The sequence below is a fragment of the Bombus vancouverensis genome, chromosome 3 (genome assembly GCF_051014615.1).
Source record: "Bombus vancouverensis nearcticus chromosome 3, iyBomVanc1_principal, whole genome shotgun sequence".
NCBI lineage: Eukaryota > Metazoa > Arthropoda > Insecta > Hymenoptera > Apidae > Bombus > Bombus vancouverensis.
The window spans coordinates 8,014,160-8,040,929 of record NC_134913.1 but is presented as its reverse complement, the minus strand read 5'-3'; the positions used below and the strand labels follow the sequence as shown (position 1 = coordinate 8,040,929).

Sequence of the window (26,770 nt, the reverse complement as noted above, 5' to 3'; positions counted from 1 at the left end):
CAGCAACCGTTCCAGTTATTTCCCAGAAATTATAAACATTGCCTGAGAAACAAATATAAATTGTGAATATTGATATTCAGATAGTCGAGAATATTTAAAATTTACTACCTAAAAGAATATGAAAATAATTTTCATTCTTATTTTATATTTTATTGTTGTGTTTCCTGTTTTTGCTTCATAAGAAGAATCTTTAGCCGCTATCGAGTTTAATACTAATCCTTCTATGTATATATCTGTATGTATATCGCTTTTTATCTCTACGTAGATTTCGGTGTTCAATTCTGCTTTTATCTATATCGAAGTTCGTACGTATATTTCTATACATCATCTCTATTTCATTTTTATCTGTATCTATCAGCCCGTCGCATCTCTCGTTCGCCTCGGGCTTGTCGTTCGGCCAGCTTATTGAGTCTGCTTTTTTGTACTCTTTTGATCGATTTTTCAGTTAATTTTACCAAAATTACTTCTTTTTACCGTAGGCCTTTGGATATATTTATAATCAAGCGCGAGTAAATATTTCTAGTAAATCAATTATATTATATAATATTATCACATAATATTTGTCGCCATACGTACAGTGTGTCTCAGAAAAGTTAATACAACCAGGCCAAAGATCATTTTACCTACATAAATAAGTCGAAAGTAAAGAATAAAGCCTTTTAAGGTCTCGCTGCCAAGAAAGTTAGATTCGAAAACTTGTAGATATAATATACGTATACACTAGTGTGCAAAAGTTCTTGGCCAGATATATTTTTGATATTATTTCCCAAAAGCGATATGTAGATCAATATTAACTATTACTACATTAATTGTTGCAGGTATGGCAACTAAAAGAAAACAGAACCACAAAATAACAACGTTTTGTTATCCCTTTATGTAGATATTTGCAAAATTGTTAATACGATGGGGTTAAAAGTCTCCGGTCGGTCGTGTCTCCCAATGTATTCAAAGTCCATTACGCTCTAGTTATGTTGCATATGAATGCCAACATATCAGAATTAGTTACTGATGCTTCGCCAAAGCTCCAACACAGGTCGACGTACTTCTATCGATCGTCGAGAGAGAATAGTTGATTTGTCAAAAACTGGCAAGTTTACTCGCGAGATCGCTAATATTAACAATCGAGAAATCCATGGTAAATGATTTTATAAAAAGATATCGTTCTGAAAAAGGTCTGGAAAACCAGCTACAAAGTGGGAAACCGTGAAAAACTACTAGAAGAATTGACCAATTAATAAAAAGAAAATCTGCCGTAGATATAAAAAAGACTGCTTCTGAAATAGCCCAAGAATTACACGAGGAAGAACTTGCTAATATTAGTCACTCGACTATAATAAGACATCTAGACATCTACAAGAAGTAGGTCCTTTCGGTAGATCAGGTACAAGAAGATCTCTCATTAGTAAAAAGAATCAGAAGGCCTGAATAGAAGATTTGCGAATGAATACTTACATTGGATATCAAGATTAAAGCACGATAGAGAAAATTCAATGGTTTGGAGAGTATTTTCTGCTCAAGTGGTTGGTCCGCTTGTGGACATCAAATGATTTGTGGAAATCAAGGGAATGAACAGTGTCGTGTACTAAGATATCTTAGACAGACATTTATTAGACTACACAGAAAGATAGATGCCAAGGGAGTGGGTATTTCAACATGATAATGAGCCCAAGCATACCTCAAAGCTTGTTGAGCCGTAGTTATTGCCCAAAAAATAAAGGACTTAGACCGGCCAGCATAATTGTAAGACGTAAACCCAATAAAGAATTTATGGAGATAAGTAAAACGACAAGTTAACAAAATTTAAACATTCCAACAAGAAAGAATTATTCGAGAATCTTAAAAGAGAATGGAATGCAATTTTTTCAGACTATATTTCAACATTAATCAAATCCATGCCGCACCGCTGTCCTGCAGTCATAAAAGCAAAAAGCATAACGATGAGAATTAAAAATTAAAATAAAATAAGTTAAAATTCGAATTTCTTCTGTAAAATGGCGTGGCTGAAAACTTTTGAACGCGTAATTTTGATATTTTTGTAAAAAAATTCATAAGGAGTACTGTTTATTTGTCATACTATTTTCTTTCATTTATTACAAATGTTTACCCAATATTAGTTAAATTTCTCTCACGTATCGCTTTAAAAAAATAAAGTAGAGAAATATCCGACTGGAAACTTTTGCACGCTACTGTACATATAGTACAGCATGCGTCTATAACTCCCAACTGTCAATAACTAAGGATTGTGTAGAATGTTACTCTGTATTTAAAGATAAGTCGAAAGTGTAAAATAAAACCTTTTCTTTTAGGTCTGGTTTTCGAGAAAATCAAGTTTAAAATACGAGTCATGGACACTGTTGACTATCGACAGCTACGACGAATGTGTCCAATCATAAAATAGTTGAGTGCATGTATATTGTACAGATACCCCACGGTTCTTCAAAGTCGATGTTCTCGGAAATGAAGTCTGAAACGAAAAAAATTGTATTTCTGCCGTTCTCGACTTATCTTTATTCCAAGAAGTACTATGTGCCAAATTTTACAATTTGTTCAGAGAAATTCTTTATTTGCTTTTTCTTATCAACTTTTATTGTTATCCTTTTTAATATCTCTTTTCTATTTTTTGCTGTGTTTACCAATCTTCAACTTTTTATTATATTTTCTTCCATTTAAATGTGCCAAGTATTTATATATATTTATTAATTATATTCTTTCATGTTAATTTATAGTCTTAATTTAATAATACGTTGAATATTTAGTACACTATAATAACAAGTACAAATAATTCATTGAAATGAATTATTACTTTGTTGATAATTGCACGTACTTGAACATGTTCAGAAAGTATCGAACTAGAACAATTTTAGATAATAAAAGTAGTAATAATAATATTATTATAACAAATTTCCAAGTATGCGGTGTACATACTTAAAATGTAGGTTTTACATGGATTACTTGAAAAGAATTTCTACTGGTTTCTTTTTTAAAATAATTAACTGTGATACATAATATTAAGTTGTAATATGCGTTCTATTTTCTCCGCTTGGTGCTTTCGCATCGTTTTCTTGATCCTTTACCAACCTCACGCCTACATTATATTATATACAATTTTTAAAGTTACATCCCAACGGACATAATGATTAAAATCTGTTGTCTATGTTTGTTGCTTATGAAATTTTTAAATGTGCCAAGAAATAGAGAACATTTTTGTCATATTACTACCTTTTTTTGCTTTTTTAGTACCAAAAGACCAAAAACATGCCGCAAGATTGTGAATATTGTGTGAAGGATATAAAAACGGGACAAATGTTAATTCAATAGGTATTACACAATTTTATAATGTGTTTGAACTTTTTCAATTGTAGGAAAGCGTAGTAGAGTTAAAGGTTTCTTAATTTTTCTGGCGTGTGTAAAATGTCATAAAAAGACGTTAAGGCTCACCGATCATCGATGGAACAAACTTTCGTCAAAGTGATCGCCGAAATATACCTACATACCTTTAAAACAAACTTATAGGCGTGAAATTTATAAAGGATTGTAGAAATGATATGTCCAGTCACTATTGAGCACATTCCTTCCATTTTACAACATCTTACAGAGGTAAAATAAACAAGTTGCTTAATACGCTTACAAAAAATAATAAAATAGAATAAAAAGAGATACAGTCTGTTCTGATATTGTAAATTTTATATGAAAGTAGTAACATTTAATACAATATTTAAAAAGTAGTATTAAAAGCACGCTTATCGATCTACTAGTGTACGTTGGATTTCATAAAACAAATTCGTCTGCTCTTTAATTCTATTGGAAAACATTATTATTAAAGCGCGTTGGTTTTGAAAATATCCTGAACTATACAGTAACCTCTATTCCCTCTGAACTTTTTAAGGCCATATGCATTGATATTTTTCTAAAGCTGAGGTATCTAAAGCTGCACTTTTAGTCTTTATAATATGGCATTTGAGGATCCATGAAACACCGTAATTATGTAATGCAATTGATCTATCATCCAAGTTTGAGAAGCTTGAAATGTGAAATTAACGCAATCTAATTTTTTGTCTCATAATAAAGAAGTAAAGTTTTATACTAAAGTTTCGTTTACCCTTCTCACCAATGATGAAAATTCTATGAAATGTAACACTTTTGCAAACAAGCATGTTTTATCTTCATAGATTCATTAAAGTGCTATTAAACTAATGTTTGTTTCAAAATATCTCTTTCAATGATTTATCGAAGCTAATATTTATACGTAGATATTCGTGATAAATGAGCAAACATTACCTAACTCTCTTTTTGCAGAAGCCTTACTAAAAATCTGTCATTTTCTGTGTTGAGTTACTGCTATTTATTTAACTCGTTTGGACGACAGTTATACAATAGATGAATCATAAATTTCAGTTGCGAAATCAAATCAAATTTCAATTTACAACCTTGAATACTACCCCCATCAATCTCTATAATCAATGAATCGTTAGACCTGTCGTACTTTTATCTGAAACACAGTTAAGCTATGATTTTTTACTGCATTCGGCCTTTTTGACCAAACCGTGTAAAATTCCATGTAATTTCCTTGCAGCTTGAAGTAATTGAAGAACAATTGCTCAACTTTATTAATAAATGATTATTAAAAATTTCAGAACAGTGTCGCGTCTAATGTCATTGGACATTTTTATGAAGTTAAATATATACGTTCTATCTATTTTATCCCTGAATTGATTAATATTATTAGAGAAATTTTACAAGTTACAAGTTATCGCCATTAATAAATATTTTTACATGACACTAACAAGTTTGGTAGTAAAACAAATGAAGTAAATTGAATTTTGTAAGTAAATTTTACAAATTGTAAGTTATCCATTTGAGGAAAAATTATGAGATTCTAAAGAAGCCTAGAACCTACAACTAGTAACTTGTTAATCAACTACTATTATTTATTCATCTTCTTGTATTATTTAAAAATAGGCATATTATGTACATATAATATATGAAGGTATGCTATAATTAATAATTATTTTCTAATAATTATTCTTCTTAATTTTGGTAGCATTACCGGAAACTTATCTTGCAACATTTTCTTTTCTTTCTACACTGAAATACATAATGGTTTCTTTCCGGATATTCTGAGATACACTTGCCATTATGCTTTACAAGATAATTACTTTTTTGCATATCTTTGATTATCTATCAGTGCATTAAGGCACTCATTGCAAGAAAATAAATAGCACTGCATGTAATTCACTTTGGAAAATGATGCAACACTTTTCTACATCAGGAGTATATGTTTAGCGTGCGGTAAAAATGTCTAGAAATGCAAATAACATGTATCAGTTCAGAACACGTTAACAAAGTACGTCGAGGAGCATTGTTCTCATTGAAAATGCAGGTTGGTAACAATCGGATAGTGTGGTATTATAGTTCCGCTTTTATGACCTGTTAGAGCGATGCTCACATTGCGATTTCATTCGTGGTTCTGCCTACATGAAAGCAAAGTATTTCCTGTGGTTCTACCTTTCTCTCTTTTTTTATAAAATATATATCTAAGTATGTGTATGTACGTGTATGTATGTTACGAAAGCTATTGCCTCGAGAGACACGTCCTCGTCAGAATTTAATCTTTAAAGACTCTAAACTCTGGCCAACCTGTCCTAGATACCTAACTCCCATTCACAGGTGTTTAACAGTTTTCTGTTAACATTTTTAAGCGACGTAATAGGGCTATGATGAAAAAGTAAACATATTGCCGGACGTAAATGGTAATGCAAAGTGTTGGGAAAATAGTTTGACACTTTAAAAGCATAAATTACTGTTTAAAGCAAACAGACGGTGAGTAATTCTTTAAGATTATGAAAGAAAGTTTCATATCTTAAGGAACACCGGTTAAGTTGACATGAGCACTCAAACTATGTTTAAATAAAAAGAATTTGGATCGTTTAAGTAGATTTATTCGACGCTTATTTCGTCCTTGTATTTGTAAGTCTTTAGTAGGAAGAAAATTTAGAATTAAAATTTATCCAAATAATTTGATTTATCTTCCGCTATAAAATTTTGTTTCCTTTGAACGTCAAATCATATATGATTGTGTATTTTTGTAAGTTTAAATTCCTTTACATGATCCATGAACTTTCAAGATGAGTTTTTTATAATCTTGATACATATATACTTCTGGAAATTGTAAAATATTGAAATCTACGGATAATTTTATTAAACAAGCAATATCAATTTGCTTCAAATAGATATATCCAGATTGGTTTCATAATCATTTTGTGTGATAATAATTTGTAGTATTAAGATGTGACTTTTTCTCACCATAGGTTTTTGTATGTTTATTTCCCATGTGAGTCTGTCGAGGTGTACGTCCAAGTATTTAACCGTATCCTGTTGCGATACCGTGCCGGCATTTAAACTGACTGCCGGACAAGTTTTAGTTCTCGTTGTAAAAGTAATATGTATTAACTTGGCGACATTAGTTTCCATCTTCCATGTTTTCAACCAGACTGCGATTTCGTTGGGTTGTGACTGTAATTTCTCCGCGGCTTCATCTGGATTAACGTCAGTGGCTAAGATTACTGTGTCGTGAGTATATGTTGCAATTACCGTATTGCTTTTTGTCGGTAGATCGGCAGTAAAGAGAGTGTAGAGTACTGGGCCGAGCACTCTTCCTCGTGGAACATCAGAGTATATAAAATACAGGTTGGAAATCGTGTACTGAATTTTTACTTCGAGAAGTCTGTCGGTCGAATACGATTTCGAAAAGAGGTAATATGGATAGCGAAGTTGCTGTTTAATTTTAATTAGCAGAGCCGTGCGCCATGCTTCATCGAAAGCTTGCGATACGTCGAAAGAAGCAGCTGAATAGTACTTCCTATCATTTAGATTTTTCACGATTTTTGTCGGATATTCTGTGATTTCGTTCAGTAGTGGCATGTTTATGCCTAAACCCGAATTGATGTTCCGGTATCAATCGTTCTTGCTTCAGTGTGTGGGTAAAAGTCTCGTCAGAAGCAGTTTTTCAAATACTTTTGATGCAGTTGGTAGCAAGGCTATTGGTGGTGAGATTGAACGTTTTCCGCAAGTTTAACTGGTTTTGGAACTAATATAATCTGGGCAATTTTCCAAGAGATAGGTATGTAGCTAACTTTCAGTATCGCGTTATAGATGGCGGTTAGAAGGGTAATGGCTTTCTTTGAAAGTTCTCTTAGAGTTTCCTCGGTTATGAAGTCTCAGCCAGGAGCTTTCTTCAGTTCAGCGATTTGCAGATTTCCTGTTTAGAAATTAAGTCAGGTTGTTGTCTGTGAACGATACTCGAACAGCAATTATTATATTTTAAGATAATCGTCTAGCACAATCTGTTTCTCTCGTCTGTCGTTTGATTAGTATCGCATCGTTAGAATTCTAAGAATGGCCTCATGCATATGAGCTAGCATAAGTATCACAATTAACATATAGAAAATTCGCGGTCGCGATTATGCAAGGAGAGTAATCGACGTTCACGCATGTAATCGCCGCTATCGCTTGCGCACGGTCAACGTTTTACATCGCAGTAAGTTGGTTAATTATGTGTTCATTATCGACATAGTGGTCGGAACAGGAACTAGCATTATCGCATTAAAAAATTACCCGACGGACACGTGACGATCTTTCAAACGTAAGCATTGTCACGTATACAACATTTGCTTGAAGATGTAATAACGTTGGAAGTTTATTTTAAAGCTTTGTATGTTACATTATATAAGAATAATCGAATTCATGGTAAAATATGTGTAGGTATAACTTTGTTGGGAATAATATTAAGCAAAATATGTATATCAATTATCATTAATTGTCATACATCTTGAATACAAGATGAGCTTGTGATCATTACAGTTAAGGTTTTTAGTTGGTCATTATTGATAACCTCTAAGCTGTATCCTTGATCTTTGCATTTTACAATCTAGATTTTTCTCAGCAATGATAGATTATTTATTTTGTAGGTTTTCTGCATTGATCTGTATCGATATTACGATCGGCCTTTGCACCATTATGTTTAAGGGTATAAACATAGAAGGGTGTTTAAAAATTCACTTTTACTTTATGCTTCGCGTTAATATCCAATTTTCCAGTTTATAATAGAATAGTCGTAATATATTTAACGAGCTTAAAGCTCTAAGCCGAAGTACAAGCATTAAGATCAACCACTAAGTTCTAAAAAATTTCGTGCGTTTTTAAAATTAACTATTCCATATGTAATTATTTGATACTTAATACCTCAAAAAAATGCATTGTTGAGAACGAGCGTTTTTCGAAAAAATAACTGCGGAGCTAGTCGATAAATAGCAAAAAATACAAAGAAAGAGGAAGTACATGTATTATTTAATGAAATTCTGGTGCTTTAAAAATACGTTGCCTTTCAAATTCCCTTAAAGTTTTGTTACGAAACAGCCGTACAACTAAGCAGATAGACAGTTAACTCGACGTATATCTATGAAAAATGTGGCCACGTCTATCGCTCTGGATATTTTAAAGCGAATATTACGCAACGAAACAGACCAACGAAGTCGACCTGAAGTTGCATAAACGCGATTGACAACAGTTTTTCAATGTCACCAGTCGAAGGAAACATATTTTCCAGTTGTGGTGTTGATATCCATTGCATAATTAATTCTGTCAGAAAGTCGATTTATTGAAAACTGGAGAACGTAATTGAAGCGTTGTCACTTTGAAGTGGCAGGTAATTAAAATCGAAAAGAGGGAAATTTAAATTTAATGAGAGTTAAAATAAACGCAATTGTTTTTCTTGCTTTCTTTGATACAGTTATCTCTGAAATTGTAATTTTAACTTAAATGTATATAATAGAAAAAGAGGGATATTAATGTTTGTAGAAATATTCTGGATAGACATATTAAAGTTTTGTTAGAGTACATTTAATATAATACCTACTACGTAAAAGGTATTTACAAAAGAGTTGGTGGAATATTGAAATTCTTGTAAACTGGAATATATTAATAATATACGGTATTGTGAAAGAATCTTAAGTCATTCACAAAACGCAAATGGTTTGTTTTTGCGAATTAATATAAAGATACTTGAAGCTATTTTTTATCCGTTAAAATCTTTTAAGACTTATTTAAATAGGGATAGTTTGTTCAGATTTTGACTTTAGGCAGAGTGTTATGGAAAAATTGCTCACATGAGAGCATTTATTTGGTTTTCCTGGTTGTTTGGTTCAAATAAAACGTGTCAATGATCAAACGTTCATTTGCAATGAAATATACACGTACATATGCTTTACAGACTGTACGATGTGACCGATTTATTCTGCATCGTAGCGTGTGAAGTAAACATATGTTTGTGCGCTGACACGACGATAAACATTATTTTTTAACCCGTAACATTTGTATGAACGAATGTAAATTGGGAAGCCGATACATTCGATGCTTAGTTTGTAATTGCCGACAATTTATCAGTTGCTCTCTCCGTGTAGATCATTTCGTTCAAGCACTACCATTTACCGTTTTGCTTAACGATATAATCGTGAAAATTGTAGCTAGCTGTGAATAATGAACCGAAGCTGGTACGTGTAAAAGCTAATATAGTTATTTATTAGCCGTATATTAATTAGTTACATAAAATTGAATTAAATGTTCTTTTAAATAGACCGACATTTAACTTCTACGTCGTGAAATTAATCTTTTCTATTCTCCAAATTATTCTTTCTTCAAAAGCTTCAATTAAAAAAGAAATCTTTTAATGGCACGTGAACTCTCTTTTTCTTTTAATGTCGTAGAGTGAAAATTCACTGTATCTTTTATAACTGATTTTTATTATTAATTAGAAACAATTTTTCAATACACAGAGAATATGTATATGTTTCAAATTCGAATATCCTTGCAATTTGATAATCACTACATGTAAATATGAGCGTGTTATAAATTGCGTTCACCTCTAGACATTTTCGACAAATTGTGCATCATTACGTCACACTATACGGAAATAGCTTTTACCTAGTAACACACAACCGATGATAGGTGATATTTACTTAAATACTAGCTTGATATTTGCAGCGAGACCCGTTCCGTTCGATAGGAAGGTTGTATCAACTTTTAAGCCTCATCTTAACACTGAAAATTTTGTGATACGCATGTATATGTACTCAAGTATAATTTTGTACTATGTATACAGTTTTATAGAGTAATTTTAATATAAATAAATGGTGTAATACGATAAATAAATAATCATTGATTAATATAAATAGAAACAAGGAGAATCTGATGACACACTGCGTCTGATAATTGTAAACTTAAAAATGTTCAATTTATATATACAGAGTACAAGATGTAACATGATAAATACTGACTTGAAGAATACACAACCCAACAGTTAAAGTTATAAGGGTCATTAATACAATTTTACTTCATTGTAGTCTGAATTCAATTTTTGTGTAACGAAATATTCTGTTACGTTGGATCTGTACTTACAAAAGGAATGAACTAGTTTTTCTTTTTACCAGTGAATATAATTTATTCCTTTTTGAGGAGAAGAGGATAAATTGTTTCTCAGTATGATGTCAAACATGACATACTTCGTTCCTTATCACGTTAACATGTAAAAATATAGGTATAACATAACATGTTAGTTCTGTAGTTTTTTATAGACGCAGAGAAAGAATGTAGAAATGCAACGCCAAAAATGCAAAAATCAATTATTGAAAGAAGAGTAATTAGTTTAATAAATAAAGCTATATATGTATTTCGGTATTATTCCTTCTTGTTATACAATTTTTTTTTCTTAGTTACTTCATAGCTATGGAACACGGTGTATTTCTCATTTATTTAATAGTATTTAATAATTCATCTAATTCATTTTAACACTCAGCTGTAAAAGTTGTATTTGTAAAAGTTGACTTCTAGAACTCGCTATTCGGATTCTCACTAATACAACATCGCTGGATGTGCATACAAAGTGGTAGTTCTCTATCGTATCATCGTGAAATCGTACTTTTGTAGGTATACATAGCGCGTGGCGTCATGTTTAAATATTTAAATCGTGATTAAGGCCATCTCGTTTGTTTCTCCTATCTACTCTTCCACATTGAAAATCGCCAGGAAAAGCAGCCATAATAGCAATTGTTTTTCATCGTTCTTGAACTCCCAGAACAGAACACGAATGTTATAATTTCTAACCCGTTAAACGCAAGTGGAACGTCTTTTTCTTCGGTCTTCCCACGGCGCAGTTTCCACAAAAAAGAAAGCTGCCGCTAGAAATTCTTTCACTTCGGCCCTTTCTCTAATCATACACACATATATATTTGCGTTTGCTTGCTTGCCGCCGAATGCAACGCATCGCAAAATTATCCAATTGCTTGCGAAATATTACGCGGTTTATAGGTATACTAACGTTATTTGCGTATACTGTATAGGACCACCAACGTGTGTTGAATACTCGTTCCGAGCATTAATTAAATGCGAAAACGAAATTTCGTAATTGAACTGCCCATTTCGTGCCCGTTTCCACCGAGAAACGCACATTAGGAATAGTTTTAATGAAGAAAGAAATAAAGCGTTCAAAGCACTTCTATTTAAAACGATAAGGCACTTTCGAATGAATGCAAAGCGAACGTTAATTAGTTGGCCAAATATTATTTTTGGAATATTCTATAATCAAAGTTACGTAGTAGGAACATTAATTAATTTTTATTATTTCAATAACGTTAGCGTGTCAGAATTTAGTTAGTAGAACAAATATACTTTTATCCTAAAATATGTATGTCGACGACATACAGAAATTCCTTTCCGATGATTTATGACTCATATCTTGTATAATATACGAAAATTATGTAAATTTGACGATATTTTACGAAATTATTAAACATTCATCGCTTGTCTTGTTTCGTATTATTCGCATTGTTCGTTACTATACGTTAAACAGAAATTTAAAAATGAATTACTCAATAGCTACAAAAACAAATCAAACAATAAGTAAAAAAGCGTCATGCGTATTTATACGCGACATACAAGCCTCGTTCTGGAAAATCGAAATTTCGTACAGTCGAAAATTCGTTCTTACGGTTAATCTGTTGGTTGAAGAGCGTTTTAAAAGTTACCGTTAGTTCAGCTGTATATTAATGCGCGTGCAAGCACGTAGACGCGAAACTTTCTCGTTCTGTGCGGTTCCATCTCAACGGATTTCAAGAATGAATAGGATTTTAACAAGACTGAGAGTGGTTGAACACGGCTGAAAATGGAGGTGGAGGGGGGGGGGGGGAGAAACGAAAGGTATTGGAAAAGAAGGAAAATATTAAATTGAAGGAAAAGAAAGTGGTGTAGCCGGTTTCATAGGGACAATGAAAAGGAGGGGCAAAGACACGGTGGAGTTTAAAAGTAATGCGGATGTGGGTGCTCGGATTACGTTTCAAAGTCTTCGTCTGGTTTCAACTTCCTGTAGTTTCTGATGCCGAGTCGTGTGCCATTCGTTGTCGAAGAACTTGCTGCCCGTTTCCCCCTATCCTTCGGCCACTAATTTAAGTGGCTCTAAATTCGTGTACGACAGGGAACGAGCAACAAAAAGAAAAAGGATGAACCATATACGAGATGGTCTAGTGGAAAAACGAAAAGAAAGACACGATGATCTTTTGGTTCGCCGTCATTCTACGCTTCTTCGCTCCCTTTCCTTCACTGCCAAATATAAACCGGAGCCGTTCGAAGCTTTGGGGAAGAAGAAGCAATGCTACCAGGGGGAAAGGATCGTGGAAGTGGAACAAAAAGTTAAACAGTGACAGCAACTCCATCGCGACTTCTATTCAACTATCTTTAGATCGGCCGATTCCACAGGGGAATCCCGTTGCTTCAGATAATCGAAGCATTTGCAAAATTTAAAGTAGGTTGACCTATGTATATGCTCTGAAAGCATAAACACGAGGAATGGAAAACATACCTGTTTATAAATATTAAGTTATTAGGTGGAAAATAGCTTGTGGTATTGTTCTTGTATTTGCATCAACATAAAATCATTGATCGTTTTTGTATTATTTTCCATGTAAATGTTTTCATATTAGAGGAATTAATTTTGCTGTTAATTAGTTTAAGGACTGAATTCTTTTTAGTTCTAAAGACCTCAAATGTTTGTATTATTAATTCTTAATTTCGTTTATTGTTATCAATGAAAGTTTTAGTCAAAGGAATTTATTATCGCTTTGGTAATTATTATTTCATACAATTCGACATGCCTAATTATTATAAGATATAATTAGGATTAGAAGAAGGTAAAATTGGAAAAAATTACCTCTTAAAAATTCGAAAACTTATCGAGATTAACTTATGAATTAATTGTTAGTTAATCAACCTCGCGAAGTTCGTCAATGTCCGAGAGAATAAAAGAAATTGCATTTGTACTATGCTTTCGAATAAGTTACACTAAAACAGTGCAATAGATTCGAGTCAATTTGGAATAAAGGAAATTGTACATTACATCAAAATTGAATTAACGTGGATTATATTCCTAACATGTACACCTATAAATTATGGGCAGTGTTCAGAAATATATTTACGATTATTAGGATATGGTATTACTACAGTGTAGATATTCTTACTCTATTTAAAGGCAAACTTCTTTGGTTAGTTGTATGTTTGTCAACTATTGGCTGGCATGAGTCGGGGTTGATCGGTAACTAATCGACGTAACTTCAAACAGGAAACCAAATTATTCAGATGTGTATTAACGAGAAAGCAATCTTGTTACGTATAATTGGAAACGAAATGAATAGCAGCAAGGTCGAAGCGAATACTTGGCCTGTTAAAGTGTCGGCCAGGAACAGGCGACGACTGTTTAATTAACGGGAGCAAATGTGTTTCCGACACATGCTTGAATAATCGTTTAATTATTTATTCCACACATCTACTTTATACAGCTTGGATTTGAAGGGAGAAATGATAAAATATTAACGTGAGATATTTAATCATATGCTATTGTATTATTTTACTGTCATGTTCGTAATTAACATATTTTTCATTCTCTATCAAGAACAAAATCAATATCTGTTTACATACCATTCAATGCTGTTAATTTATTAACAGAATAGCAGAAATGAGCCAGTTAACGAGTAGACACGTTACATATATGAATACAAAATTGTGTTATATTGAAATAATTTTCCTTTAAACTGGTTCTTTCTGGTATCTAACTTTGAGATCCAACTTGTTTTTAGTACCTAACGTAGAAATTAGAAGATTATGTAGGAAGGATTTACCGTGGAGATGTTGTCAATTTAATAACGGACTAGGGTCGTCCCGTTAACCGGGAAAGAGAAATTAACTGGTCACTTGGATTGTTAATTTCTTGGGTGTAACATATACTTTTTATAGCTACCCTGTTCTTTAAAAATTAACTGTAGATTATATTTACGCGTGTCAAAGCTAAAATTGACTAAAACATATTAAGTTAAACATATGTAATTATACAAATAATTTAAATGGAATTATACCATAATAAATTTTTATGTGAATAAATTGTATAGAAAAGTATGTTTGTATCTCCCCGTTTTTCACTTAAGAATTACAAGCTTATAAATATTTCACAACGATGAAGAACCAATTTATTGTCGTAGAACTTGACAAAATAACGAATACGTGAGAAATAAGAATCATGTATGTAAAATCGAAATAGGGACGACGTTCACTTGCACGTCTAGACCCGAGATCCAAATGGAAGTGCCATTCTCCGAGACCAGGAACGAAATCGTTCCTTTTGCTTACGAAATGTTTTAAACGAGAAAAGGCCAGCACGTCGCTTTGGTGCGCGAGAAGCCAGCTGGAAACTGAAATAACTGATTGCTTGCTCGATATCGTGCGAATACTGATATTCACGAGTAGTCGTTCATATTATAGCATCACCTGCCGCAACACCATATGTTCCTATTATTAGCGTTCACTATCCTTTATGGTCAGTACATGTCGTTTTTATTACCTGATCGTCGAATACATTTTATTTGTGCTTTCGATAGAATGGTCGAAATTTAGTTCCCTGAAATAACGTTAACATTGCTATTCTCGGCTAGTTTATTTTCCATCGAACGAGAGGCGAAGTCGCATAATCAACTTACTTCGCTGGAAAAGGGCTTCGAAGTGTCGTTCAATACGAATGATTTAACAAACTTAATTTCTCTTAATTCTTGATCGCCTCCTTTCAACGTTTCACGTTGTAATTGTCTAGAGATCCACTGTACAACCAATCCATTGAGTGGACAAATCCTGGCACACAAATTCTCTATACTCTGTATCAAAATCAATTTTTTGATGAACTATATCCGCCACAATATTCAAAATGTCTAATTGCATTATTAGGAAATTCAATTATATCAATGTTTCATAAATTTACTAAGTGTAGCCTACAGATGTATAAAGATAACAAAATAAAATGATCTGCATATTTTTCGAAATAAATTTAGTTAAATTTGGAATATTTCGGTTTTTCTTTTTCGGTTTTCTTACAATACTTACGCGAATAGACCTAAGACCGATTAAATTAATTTACTGGGATAATGTAATCCATCGAAGTATTATATACTTTATTTTGGATATTATGAATTTCTCATTATTCTTATGATCTCTGTCCGGATATACGTGTATGAGAAAAAAGAAAATCGTGCTTACATCGCTGTACGAAATAACAAAACTCCCTCTTTCTAGAACGAAAAGTCAGCTTCTGCTACGCAGCCCATTCTGCTACGAAATTGAAATTCGTTTCTCTCTTATTTTTGCATATCCAGAAATCAAGCGCGTAAAAGATATTTTAATATTAATTTTTCCAATTTGCAGTCGAAATGGTATAGAATTCATTAAATTTATAGAACTAATTATTAAACACGTTATTAAATTAAAATTTGAATTTGGAAGATTTTCATAGGAAACGTTTGCACTCTCATTGTAAGTGTGTGTGTGTGAAAATGTTCATTATATACTATATAGATATCGATTTTCTGATAGATTGGTGGAGGACAAGGATAACTTTTCCGAAATTTAAGTCGTTTAAATTAACAATTAGAATAAGACAGCGACTGGATATTTTATTGCTCCGCACTCGTTTACACCTGTTCGGAATATTACGATACAACGATGTCATGTATCACCTGCAACGTGCTCAACATTGCAATTTATAATTATGAATTGTTTACACGTTGTAAATAATACGAAAAATTTCAGTTCTCATGAAAAAAATAGTTTTATCAAATTATTCGATTCACTGTCGATTCACAATTACAACCATAGGCTTTAGGTTATTTTAACCAGCCGGTTTTATTAAAATCGTTTCATACGCGATAATCAAATCCAATTGTTTGATTAATTTTACAATGAAAAGGAAATATTAAATTATTTTGAACATTCTTTACTGTGTTATCATTTCATGTGTAATCTGTTCCTGGTATTTTCATTCTATTTAATGGAAAATTTAGTCGAATTACGATATTCAATCATAAATAAAATTTTATCTTTATGAAAAAGACATTATATAAACATAAATAGGAAATATTTTGGTGTAATTTCGTATTATATTCCTAGCACTAATGTCAAGGATAACAAGAATGTATGTTATGTAACAAAATATGTTATTGTAAAGCTATTGTAAATCTATATGTTGCCCATTGGATAATTCTTTATTTCCTTAATAATTTTATGTTTTATATTAATTAGAAGTTTTTAAGGCGAAGGTTGTAGATAATTTATCAACATTAATTTTAGGTTAAAAAATAATGATATTTTAAAATAGAACCTGAATACTTATACTTATACTTAATACTTCCGATAACTTGCAAATTAAAACCAATTAATGTTTTGCAATACTATCAGTTTTAAAAACAGGCGAAAAATTATTACTTAAAATAATATGTTGGATTTATACTTATAAGTACTAAAATCAATAGGTAGTTATCTTTATGAATAACTAGTTCACTAACAGTTAATCGAGTATTGAGAAACAATGAGAGAAATTATCGAAGGCGCATCTTGCATTGAAAATCGGTCTCCAATAATCGATATTTCGTGTGACACATGATAACGTTCAACCGCTGATATTTCGGCAGCACATGCCACCTGCTTGCAACGCTATGTATTCGATGCATTTTCCAACGTATGTGCTACATTACGTATGCCTTCCGCTATACCCGCTGTACATGTACGTATTTTGTCAGCTGTGTAATATAATTTATCAGGAACATTTATCCTCGCTTATTTTTTATAGAAGGTATTATCAGTAGTTAATAAAAATGTTTCATATCAATATCTTTATTGAGATATATTGACATACATATGTATTCAATTAAAATTAATATATTCATTCATACGTACTAATTTGAAGTTATTAGTTATTAAAAAAAAGCTTATAATGAAACTTTAAGAGCTTATAATACTGACCAGCAGGCATAATTTAATCATTATAGTCTTTAAAATATTAAAATACAAAATATTAGTATTTTAAACATGTCATGTCAATACTGATATTTAATCCTTTTAACATATAATATAATTTTTACATTGCGGATATTTATGTAAATTCATATTTTTGAACACGAGTAAAGAGATAAAACCTAAGCAAAGATTTGTTTTATTCATTAAATATTATAACAAGTGATATATGTATTTGGTATATATATCTTCGCATTATGTATATGCATAGTATGCATTCTCTGAATCTTCGCATCTTTATATTTCCCACAAAGACATCAAAATTCTTTTCAATTTTTCTTTCAATTATCAAAATTTTCATGTTATTTTTTAAAAATGTTTCCCAGTTTTTTATCCAGGTACTTAAAGAAATTATTAGTTAAATGTAGTTTTAATTTGAAATCGTGCTTAACGTGATACGATTAATAATTTTCTAAATATTTCCTAAGTTAAAAAGGAAAATAAGCAAAATATTATAATACATATGTCACATATATATAAAATACATGCATATCATTCTAAATATGAAAAGGAAAATATTGTAATACTTTAAATAACTTAAAATTTTGGATACTGTGATTAAATCTCTTGAATTTAAATTTTGTTATATAACTTTGCGTAAAAGAGTCATTTTATAATTTATGCGCATCAGTTTAAGATAATATAAGTATAACAGTTTGAGGAGTGATATTAGTAAAAGAATAAAAGAAAACTTTTGGTAGACTATATAAATTTGATGTGCAGGTGCTGGAGAGCCAAGTTTATTTCAGCTTTAAATAATAACAACAGTTTTACGAGAGAGAGAGAAAGGGGGCGAAGGAGGAAATATTTGATCATGTTGGAATATTATTACGCAAATGCTAAGTACTTCGACAAACGAATCGATGTTTCAATGTGATGTCTGATAAGTAAACTACCGGTATTTCTATCGGTTGTCCGTATCTATTACCATATATGTACGTATATGTACGTTAGAGCATCCTGAACGTTGTTAACTGTAGATGTGTGTACACACCGTCCGTTTTGACATGTGAATATATTCCAATTTGAATTTCTGTGCCTACGGGAACTGTTTAAATTCTCATTGAATCGGCGGAAGACTGTTACGTAAATACTTTCATATAGGTATATTTCTCTTTCAAAAGCTGATACTCAACGATCGTACTACTCGTTTATTTCCTAAAATGATGAATTTGCATTGCTTTCATTGCAGTGCTTATTATTAATACTTCGTTTTATAATCTACTGCACGTGAAAATGGAAGAATTTTCTATAAGCGTGTGACGTGTGTATACATTTCTTTTTGAAACATAATGTTACTTTATTAAATATAACAATTCATTTTCATCTATTATCTGTATTCCTAAAATTCTATTATTTGTCGCTTTCAAGACTTTCTTTTATTTTCTTTTTGAAGTACAAATGAAAATTTTAGAGAATTCTCACGAGGGTATTTCAATTTGTTTCGATCCACACTTTCTATTCCTATTTCAATTCAAAAATATTCCGACTGAAAAGTCTAATAAATTTGTTATTCCTTTTGGCATCGTTCTAGAAACAAAGGTTGATTGAATTGCTATTGTTGTTATATTGTTGATTGAATTGTTATTATATATATACGTTCAAACTTTAATAGCTCCAAGTATTCTCCAAACTACATTTTATTCGCAATTAGTTTTCAGTAAATGTCGAAAGTAAACTTAAGACTTTTCACTAAACAGAGACACATACTAAACATATCTATGTACATGTCTATGTGTACTATATTTTCATATTACAAGGAGCATATAGTAAGTATTTTTCAATTTTGTATTTATCTGTGCTTCCTCGATTAATGTAGTTCTATATATCATTTATCTTGATACATAATATAGTTTTAATTTATATACACATATGTATATGCTATAATTAAAAAATACTCAGGTACTTTCTCATTTTTTGTACCGTACAATTTAATTACAAAATTGCGAATAAAAGTTTTTCAACCAGTTTATACTTCATGGTGATTACAGCCGTTTATAGTAGAATATTATGATACAATACGGTTGAATTTTAAATGCTAATATGTATGTAACAGAGAATTTAGCTTTTGTAATTTTTAAATATTGTAAAGCTATTATTGGAACTGAAACTATAGGAAGCTTCTTATCTTCAGATTATTCAATTTCAAACTATGTATAATTTAGATAAGATTAGTAGGTATGCATATATCAACGTGAATTGCTTACTTAATAATTGTAATATGCTACTGGTAGGACTGTATATGGATAATTATAATCTATGCTCTGTTGATTTCATTAGAAAATAATCAATATTACTCATGATTATTAATTTGTCATAAATATCTGCGATTTTGTTAAATTCACTCTTATTACAAATCAATCAAAATGTTCAGACTTTATGACCGACTGAATATAATATACATATATTACATTACATTACATTATATTGTATTGTATTGTATTATATTGACATAATATAATATACTATATCATAAAAAAGAATTGCAAAAAGCATGGTTTTGAAATATTATATATGTATGTATGTATGAAACGAAAAGGGCAAAATGTTCTGACTTTTTAAAAAATAAACCTATAAAGCTCTATTGCGCGTTGAGAATGACTTGAACAGAAGATTCATAAATAGTTGAGATCCAATTTGCTTGGTAGAGATGTATACTGTCGTTTTCGCACTATAGGTTCTGCTAGATAGCGCAATTAATTGGAATTAGCAGATCGAAAGATGAAAATTTACGATTATGATCGCGACGAGACCATCTGTGATTCATAACGTTACGATATTGCTTCTGAATGTATTATTTACGACGTTGGTAGCGTTAATTTTTTCAAATGATACTGATTATTTTATAGCTACTTGAAAAATTGTTCTAGATATTAACAAATAGTTGGCACGAAAGGAATATTTTTGCTGAAAAACAAAGCATAGTTTTGATAAACAGCTTTTTTTGTTTCCATATCAAAGTAAACTTGCATAATTTATTAAGATGGGGTAATTACGTCGAATAACATTTTGTATACCGAGACACATGTATATAACCAATTTAGGACAAAGTATTTAGCTGTTTGTGTATTACGGAATTGTGCGATACTACGTACTTACACAATAACTTGTTATTTGCTTCATCAAATATTTTTTCGCAAGGTATCGCTACGCATTTTACTCGATCATTCGTTTTCTCTTATTTACAATTTTCATATCGCCAATTATATCATAATGAGAAGAACGTATAGGAATTACATCTGCCTTAATATCGACCTTAATTTCACATATGTAATTATAAGGTCGTTTAATGGTTTTATTTTTCATGAAAAGAATACAACAAAGGAATACATACGTGTAACAAGTCTAACAGAACGTTACTTATTAAATCTAATTGAGGGTAAAACTAAAAGTGTATCGTTTGTAAATGGAGCATACTGTAGTGTTATATAGCCTCGTTCTACAGCGTTACAATACAAGCGTTATGCTATAACTCGTTTTATCTTATATAACAGTAGTCTTTATCTTGCCTTAGAATTAGAAATAGTTTATAACATTCTAAATAACAGCATAACTGCTCTACAAACTACACACAGACCGAATATTTGTACCGAGTGCGGTTGAAAATATGATATAGCAGACCCTTGAACGACACAAGGATTTGAGACGACGTAATTGAAAATCCGCGTATAATTTCTCCATAAACTTAACAACAATAATTTACTGTCGACCGGAAGCCATATTTTATATGCTATACATATACGTTACCACTAAACTGCGCATATTTATGCAGATACATATTTTTGTGGACAGGTATACCTAACCAAGAAAAAAATGATAAGAATCTAAATGAAAATTAATTTCATCTGTTCATACTATGAGAAGTAACTTGCTTTGAATATTTATATGTCTTTTCATATTTGATGAATTTTGTACATTTTTGCGTATATAATGCTTATATCCTTTGCGATAAACATCCATAGTTTAGCTATCACTATGTATTTGTACCAAAATAGAGCAGAACAAAGAAATATTAGTAAGAAAATTATAAAAAGGAAAATCTGTTTGATCGATCAATTTTTTCTTAATTCGAAATAAATACGACATTTTTTAATCGATCCGAGATACTTCAAGGAGGAAATCTGCGTATGATTGGGGTCAGATTGTTCAACAGGCAAATGTATTATACAAGCGGGCAGAAAACGAATTTCGTATTAGATTATTATACTTTTAGTATCATACAATCGAATCATACAATAAATATTTTCAGTAGTGTATATATAGCTAAAGTAAGGCTCGCTGAGCAGTTCTGTAATTCAAATAATATATCTATCATACTTCTAATATAATATCTAAATTTTCTAATGCAACGTTTACATGACTTTCATGAATTATTGGATTTAAAAGAGGAGAAATAGAAATATTAGTGTGTACATACGCAACGGTTTTGTAGAATTGCTTTTCTCGAAAACTAAACGTCGAATGATAAATGTTTATTTCAAATTTTTTATTTATTTTTTCATAACGAATCGCCTTCTGTTTATTTATTGTTAACTGACATTTATGTTAACTGACATTCATCGATGCACTTACTTCGCTTTCTTTTTCAATCCGAGAAACCATTCAGTCGTTCTGGTTTCATGAACATGCGGAATTGTCGAAGACATTCCGATTTCCTGCAATACGACCATTTCTTTTGCCTCTTCCCTTCCGGTGGATCGATCGATCGCTTCAGTGCCAGCGTTGCGACATGATTGAAATTGTATGAAAGTGCACTTTTATTTATGTAACGTACCAGCTAACGCAGAATGAAACAGGATACTAGATAGTAACGCGAGTCCCTGCATACGTTAGGAATTTAAAGCGATTACATAGTTGAGTAAAAGTTGAGTAATTGCTGTGAAATTACATTCAACCCAAGTTTCTCTTGTTTCCTACTGTTACTTACTATCGCTTCTGCTCGCTGTGAATTAGACTAGGATTAATAAAAAAAATTATTTTATATAATAAGATATGTAAACTCTCCTTGTTTACGCTTCAGTCATAATCGTATTACTCGATTTTAAAAATATTATTAACTTGAGTCACTGTACGTAGAACATAATTTGGTTCGAAATAATAGTACAACGAGTATCAATGTTTTTTATTTATATTTTGCACTTAACTTATCTTTTCCGTTAGCGGTTTCTTTGAAGCTTTTACAGACTTCTAGAGTATCTGATTTCTTGTCATGATAAAAGATTCGTAGATGCAAAAATACGCGATGAGTAAGGCAATTAAGATTGAACATCTCAGTTATGACCTAGAATTGTCTGCTTGCACTTTGTCGATAAGACAATGTCTAATATTGTCTTATTAAAAAATAGTACTTGTTGACTAATTCCGGATTTTTTCTTTAATTACTACGTTTAATATATCCAACTTAACGTAGCGTTTGTCCAAATTCAATGTTTCAATTTCAACGTTATTTGGCAAAAATACATAACAAATAATTCTTCTCCATTCTCATCATATACAGAACAGAACGTATCGACTGTCAAAAACATTATAAAACGAGCAACACGATAAAATTTCATTCGGCAAAATGTAATATATGTATTATATTTACTACACGGTATACGTATCAAACGAATGTTATTCACTAATGAATCCAGAACAGCATAAAATGGAGTTTCATCAATTTGTTTTTAATTAGTTTGTTACATCATTTGCTCGCGTCTGTTACACTGAATATGTAGTTGGCATTAATTGACTGCATCCTATTCTGGTTCTTTATGTAACTGAAACTATTCAAAGTTCCGTAAAAGGGGTGGCACGATAAAGAAACATAGAAAGCGAGTGTGGAAGTTCCATACGTTAATGGTATAGGACCAACATGTATTGCTGGTAACAATGCCAAATGAAATTCATTAAAAAGCGCATATGTAATAAAGAAATATACGCGCCAGCCGCGGTACTCTAATAATAATAGTTAAAAAGAAAGCGAGAAGAAAGAAGAATAATTGCTTGCTTCCCCCGCGGCCAACAAAACCGTTCAGCAATATTTTATGGCAAGTACACGTAATGTACAGTTAGTTTACGTCGTATATCCTAAAATAAATGAATATTCTTCTTCAATGTCGATTGAGTACATATTTAGAACTGCATCGTGCGTACATACATATATATTTACTTATGAACCGATTCGAACACTTGTAGAAACCTGTTATGGATATATTATGTACTTATATTATACGAAACATTTTTAACATTTTAAACTATTAATAAAGTTTGGAACAAGTCTAAATATATATGTAGAAGCAACAGGATATTCAGCGCAAGTGTATGCTTTCCAAAGATTACAAAAGTATTTAAACGATCAGTCATATTAACTACATGTATATAATATAAAACATTATATTAATTAAATACTGTTAATATTAATAAACTGGAGTATTTAGAGGGACCATTTTAAAAATTTATCATATATTGAAGACGGTGTTTACACAACATACACATAAATAAAATTTATTTAAAAATGTATAAAAAAATTTTTTATGGTTAGTGCTCAAATACTTTTGTGAGCCTCTGCAGCCATATGTATAAGAAGAATAGACGAATACCATAATTGAAATTATTTAATATCTTTAATACCTTATTTAAGGTCTTGTATGTCTGTATCTTATAATACAATGCGCGGAATTGTATTATGCGCTTTAATTGGTTAATTGGTTTCATAAATTAAACGATTCTCTTTATAGATTTAATAAGAATGGTAGGAGAAAGAACGTGAAAAATTGCTCACATGCGTTTCTTTAATAAGTCATAATGTCCAACATAATTTAAATAACACAAATAGTAAGAATTTTGATAGAAGAACTACCGCAAGTTAAAAAATGCTTCATATATATTTGATTCTATATTTCTGATATTCTGATATAAAAAAGCTTTTTTAGTCGTTGCACCATTAATCTTTTCTTCGGGGTATTATTAAAGATAGCAAAATGCGAAAATGACAATTATTAGAGTGGCTTAAATTGCGGAAAGTTCTAGATCTCTTAACGATTCAATTTAAAATTCTGAAAGGGCTTTTAAAAGATAGACTACATTGGAGGTGAATTTGAGCTCATATCGAACTGGCCTGCCGTGATTACAGACCCCGAGGGAGGACAGGGCAGCGTCGAGTCCTGGTAATCAGAATAATCACACACCCACGCCATCCCCGTCACCAGTTGGCGATGCACCCGCTGGCAGGGCTCTTATGGAGGCTGCGCTTCAGCAAGCCACTTCCGGAACTCAGCCACCTCTTGTGGTGACACCGCCTGGATACTGGGTCGACGGTACCGATCATCGACACGCCCTGGACTCAGCTGGCAGGGCGTTACTTCCGGCGCAGCCTGCATGGCAACCCAGGATAGACCAAGATGATACAGCTAAATGCTATAGGCGATTCTTCGTTGGAAGGGTATGTAAATTATGTACGAGTATATTCTCTAATATGTTCTTCGACATTTAACATATTAATCGTGAATTTTATTTTTATATCCATTTTATCAGATTCTATTTTGTTCATACTGTTTTGAAATACTTCCTGGGCCGACTTGCACGATTGAACTATTATTAGTGAAATTTTACAGACCACAAGTCAGGCTTCTAATAAATTAAAAAATAAATTAAAAAATGATAATAAATTTAGTAATATTTAGTAATATTACTTAACAATACTTACTCTGAATAAAGCAGAGTATGCATATTAATTGAAACGAATATATCAGTTACAGAACTTTAACCTATTTCATTTTCTAAATATTAAATTTAGGACTGATGTGGAGCTTCTTCTAATGTGAATTATGGAGCTTTTTCCTATATTTAGATTCTTTTCATTCTTGGAGGAATTACTAAAACACCCTTAATACCTTTAAAAGCTCAACGTAAACAATGAAAAGTATGAAATATAGAGAGTAATTCCATTTAATGCCCGTGTTAAAAAGTTGGGGATTTTAGAATAATTTTAATGTATAAATGTAAGAAAATGATTTTCAATGAACTAAACACGAAGACAGAAACAATTTGTACATGGTGAATTGGTGTTTAGATTTTCAAGTATAAATTAAATTAATTTTTCGTAAAATTACAATTTACAGAGATATTCAATGTTTGTTTAGGTGTTTATTTAGTATTTATAAAGATATAAAGTAAATATCTGCTTTTTTTAGGTACTGAAAGATATATGTTATTATTAATTCAGGATTGAGGAAAATAATTTTTTAACTCTCTGATCTTCTGAGAAAGAAAATGTGATTATAGACTTATAATAATTTTATTATATATCATTTCACTTTTATTTTTATGGAACTTAAATGCTAGGCGTTGCTTAAATATCAGATGTTAAGTATACTTATATATGTATGCACTCAAATACTTCTTTCACTATTTAATAAGATACAGGTTTCCAGACTACGCTACATGCTTATTACTAACGACTTCTAGCGTAAGTTATAATTTACTACCACTTTCGTGTTGGAATATGTACGTAAGTTTTGCAAACAAGCAAAACCAGTTAAATTTTAATTATATTGAAAATAATATTAGCTCATCAATTATTCATTTTTATGGTATAAAATTTAGAAAGGGAAATGTAAACAATTCTGTAAATATAAATGTTTTCTTATATAATATGATTATGTTACGTACAAAATGTTTTTAATTTCAAATTTTTCAGTTGCGCTATAGTATTTCATTGTCCGTTTGAACTTTCATTCAGATTGTGTAGAATCTGCTAGTATTGTGTAATAAGTATTACAATTTTTTTTATATTTTCTTATACGATATATAACAGACGAAATTAATTGTTTTTGAAATAAATTAATTACACTGTTGTCGAAAGTGCGAGCGTAGGAAAGTATTTTTATGAAATTATAACTGAAAATTAAAGTCTTATAAAGTATTAATTGAACATTACTTTAACGAAATATGAATCGAAAATTGGTCCTATGAAATTGTTTTTCGTTCGGAGTACAATGTTTACAATTTTATATGCATTACTTTCATTATGCATATTCATTTATGTTTCGTCACATGACGAATTTGAATAGGTTTCAGTAAAGGAAGTACAACGAGATTAGTTTATATATAAAACATCTGAAAGGTTTCTTGTTTAAACTACAATTATGACTTTACTTAATCGCATTTTTTGCGAAAATAGAGCTTTCTTATACAATTTCATTGAAACATTTCATTAAACATCATGTTTTGAAGTTCCTTAACTATCATATATATAAGGTATTCAGAAGAATACTTATTTATTCATAAATATAAATTGCCAAAGGTATCTTATTTTATTTTTTTAATAGAATCATATTTTATTTATACTATTAAATCA

General features: G+C 31.1%; 1 protein-coding gene across 7 annotated transcripts in view; it reads left to right on the top strand.

Annotated features, from left to right (window-relative positions):
- LOC117165841 (Rap GTPase activating protein 1) overlaps window positions 1-26,770 on the top strand; it is a 250,180-nt gene that overhangs the window by 201,109 nt on the left and 22,301 nt on the right. For all 7 annotated transcript variants that reach the window (XM_033349241.2, XM_033349246.2, XM_033349245.2 and 4 more), the window contains one exon: window positions 24,545-24,853. In XM_033349241.2, the coding sequence (XP_033205132.1) occupies window positions 24,545-24,853 (309 nt within the window). The remainder of the gene's footprint in view (window positions 1-24,544; window positions 24,854-26,770) is intronic.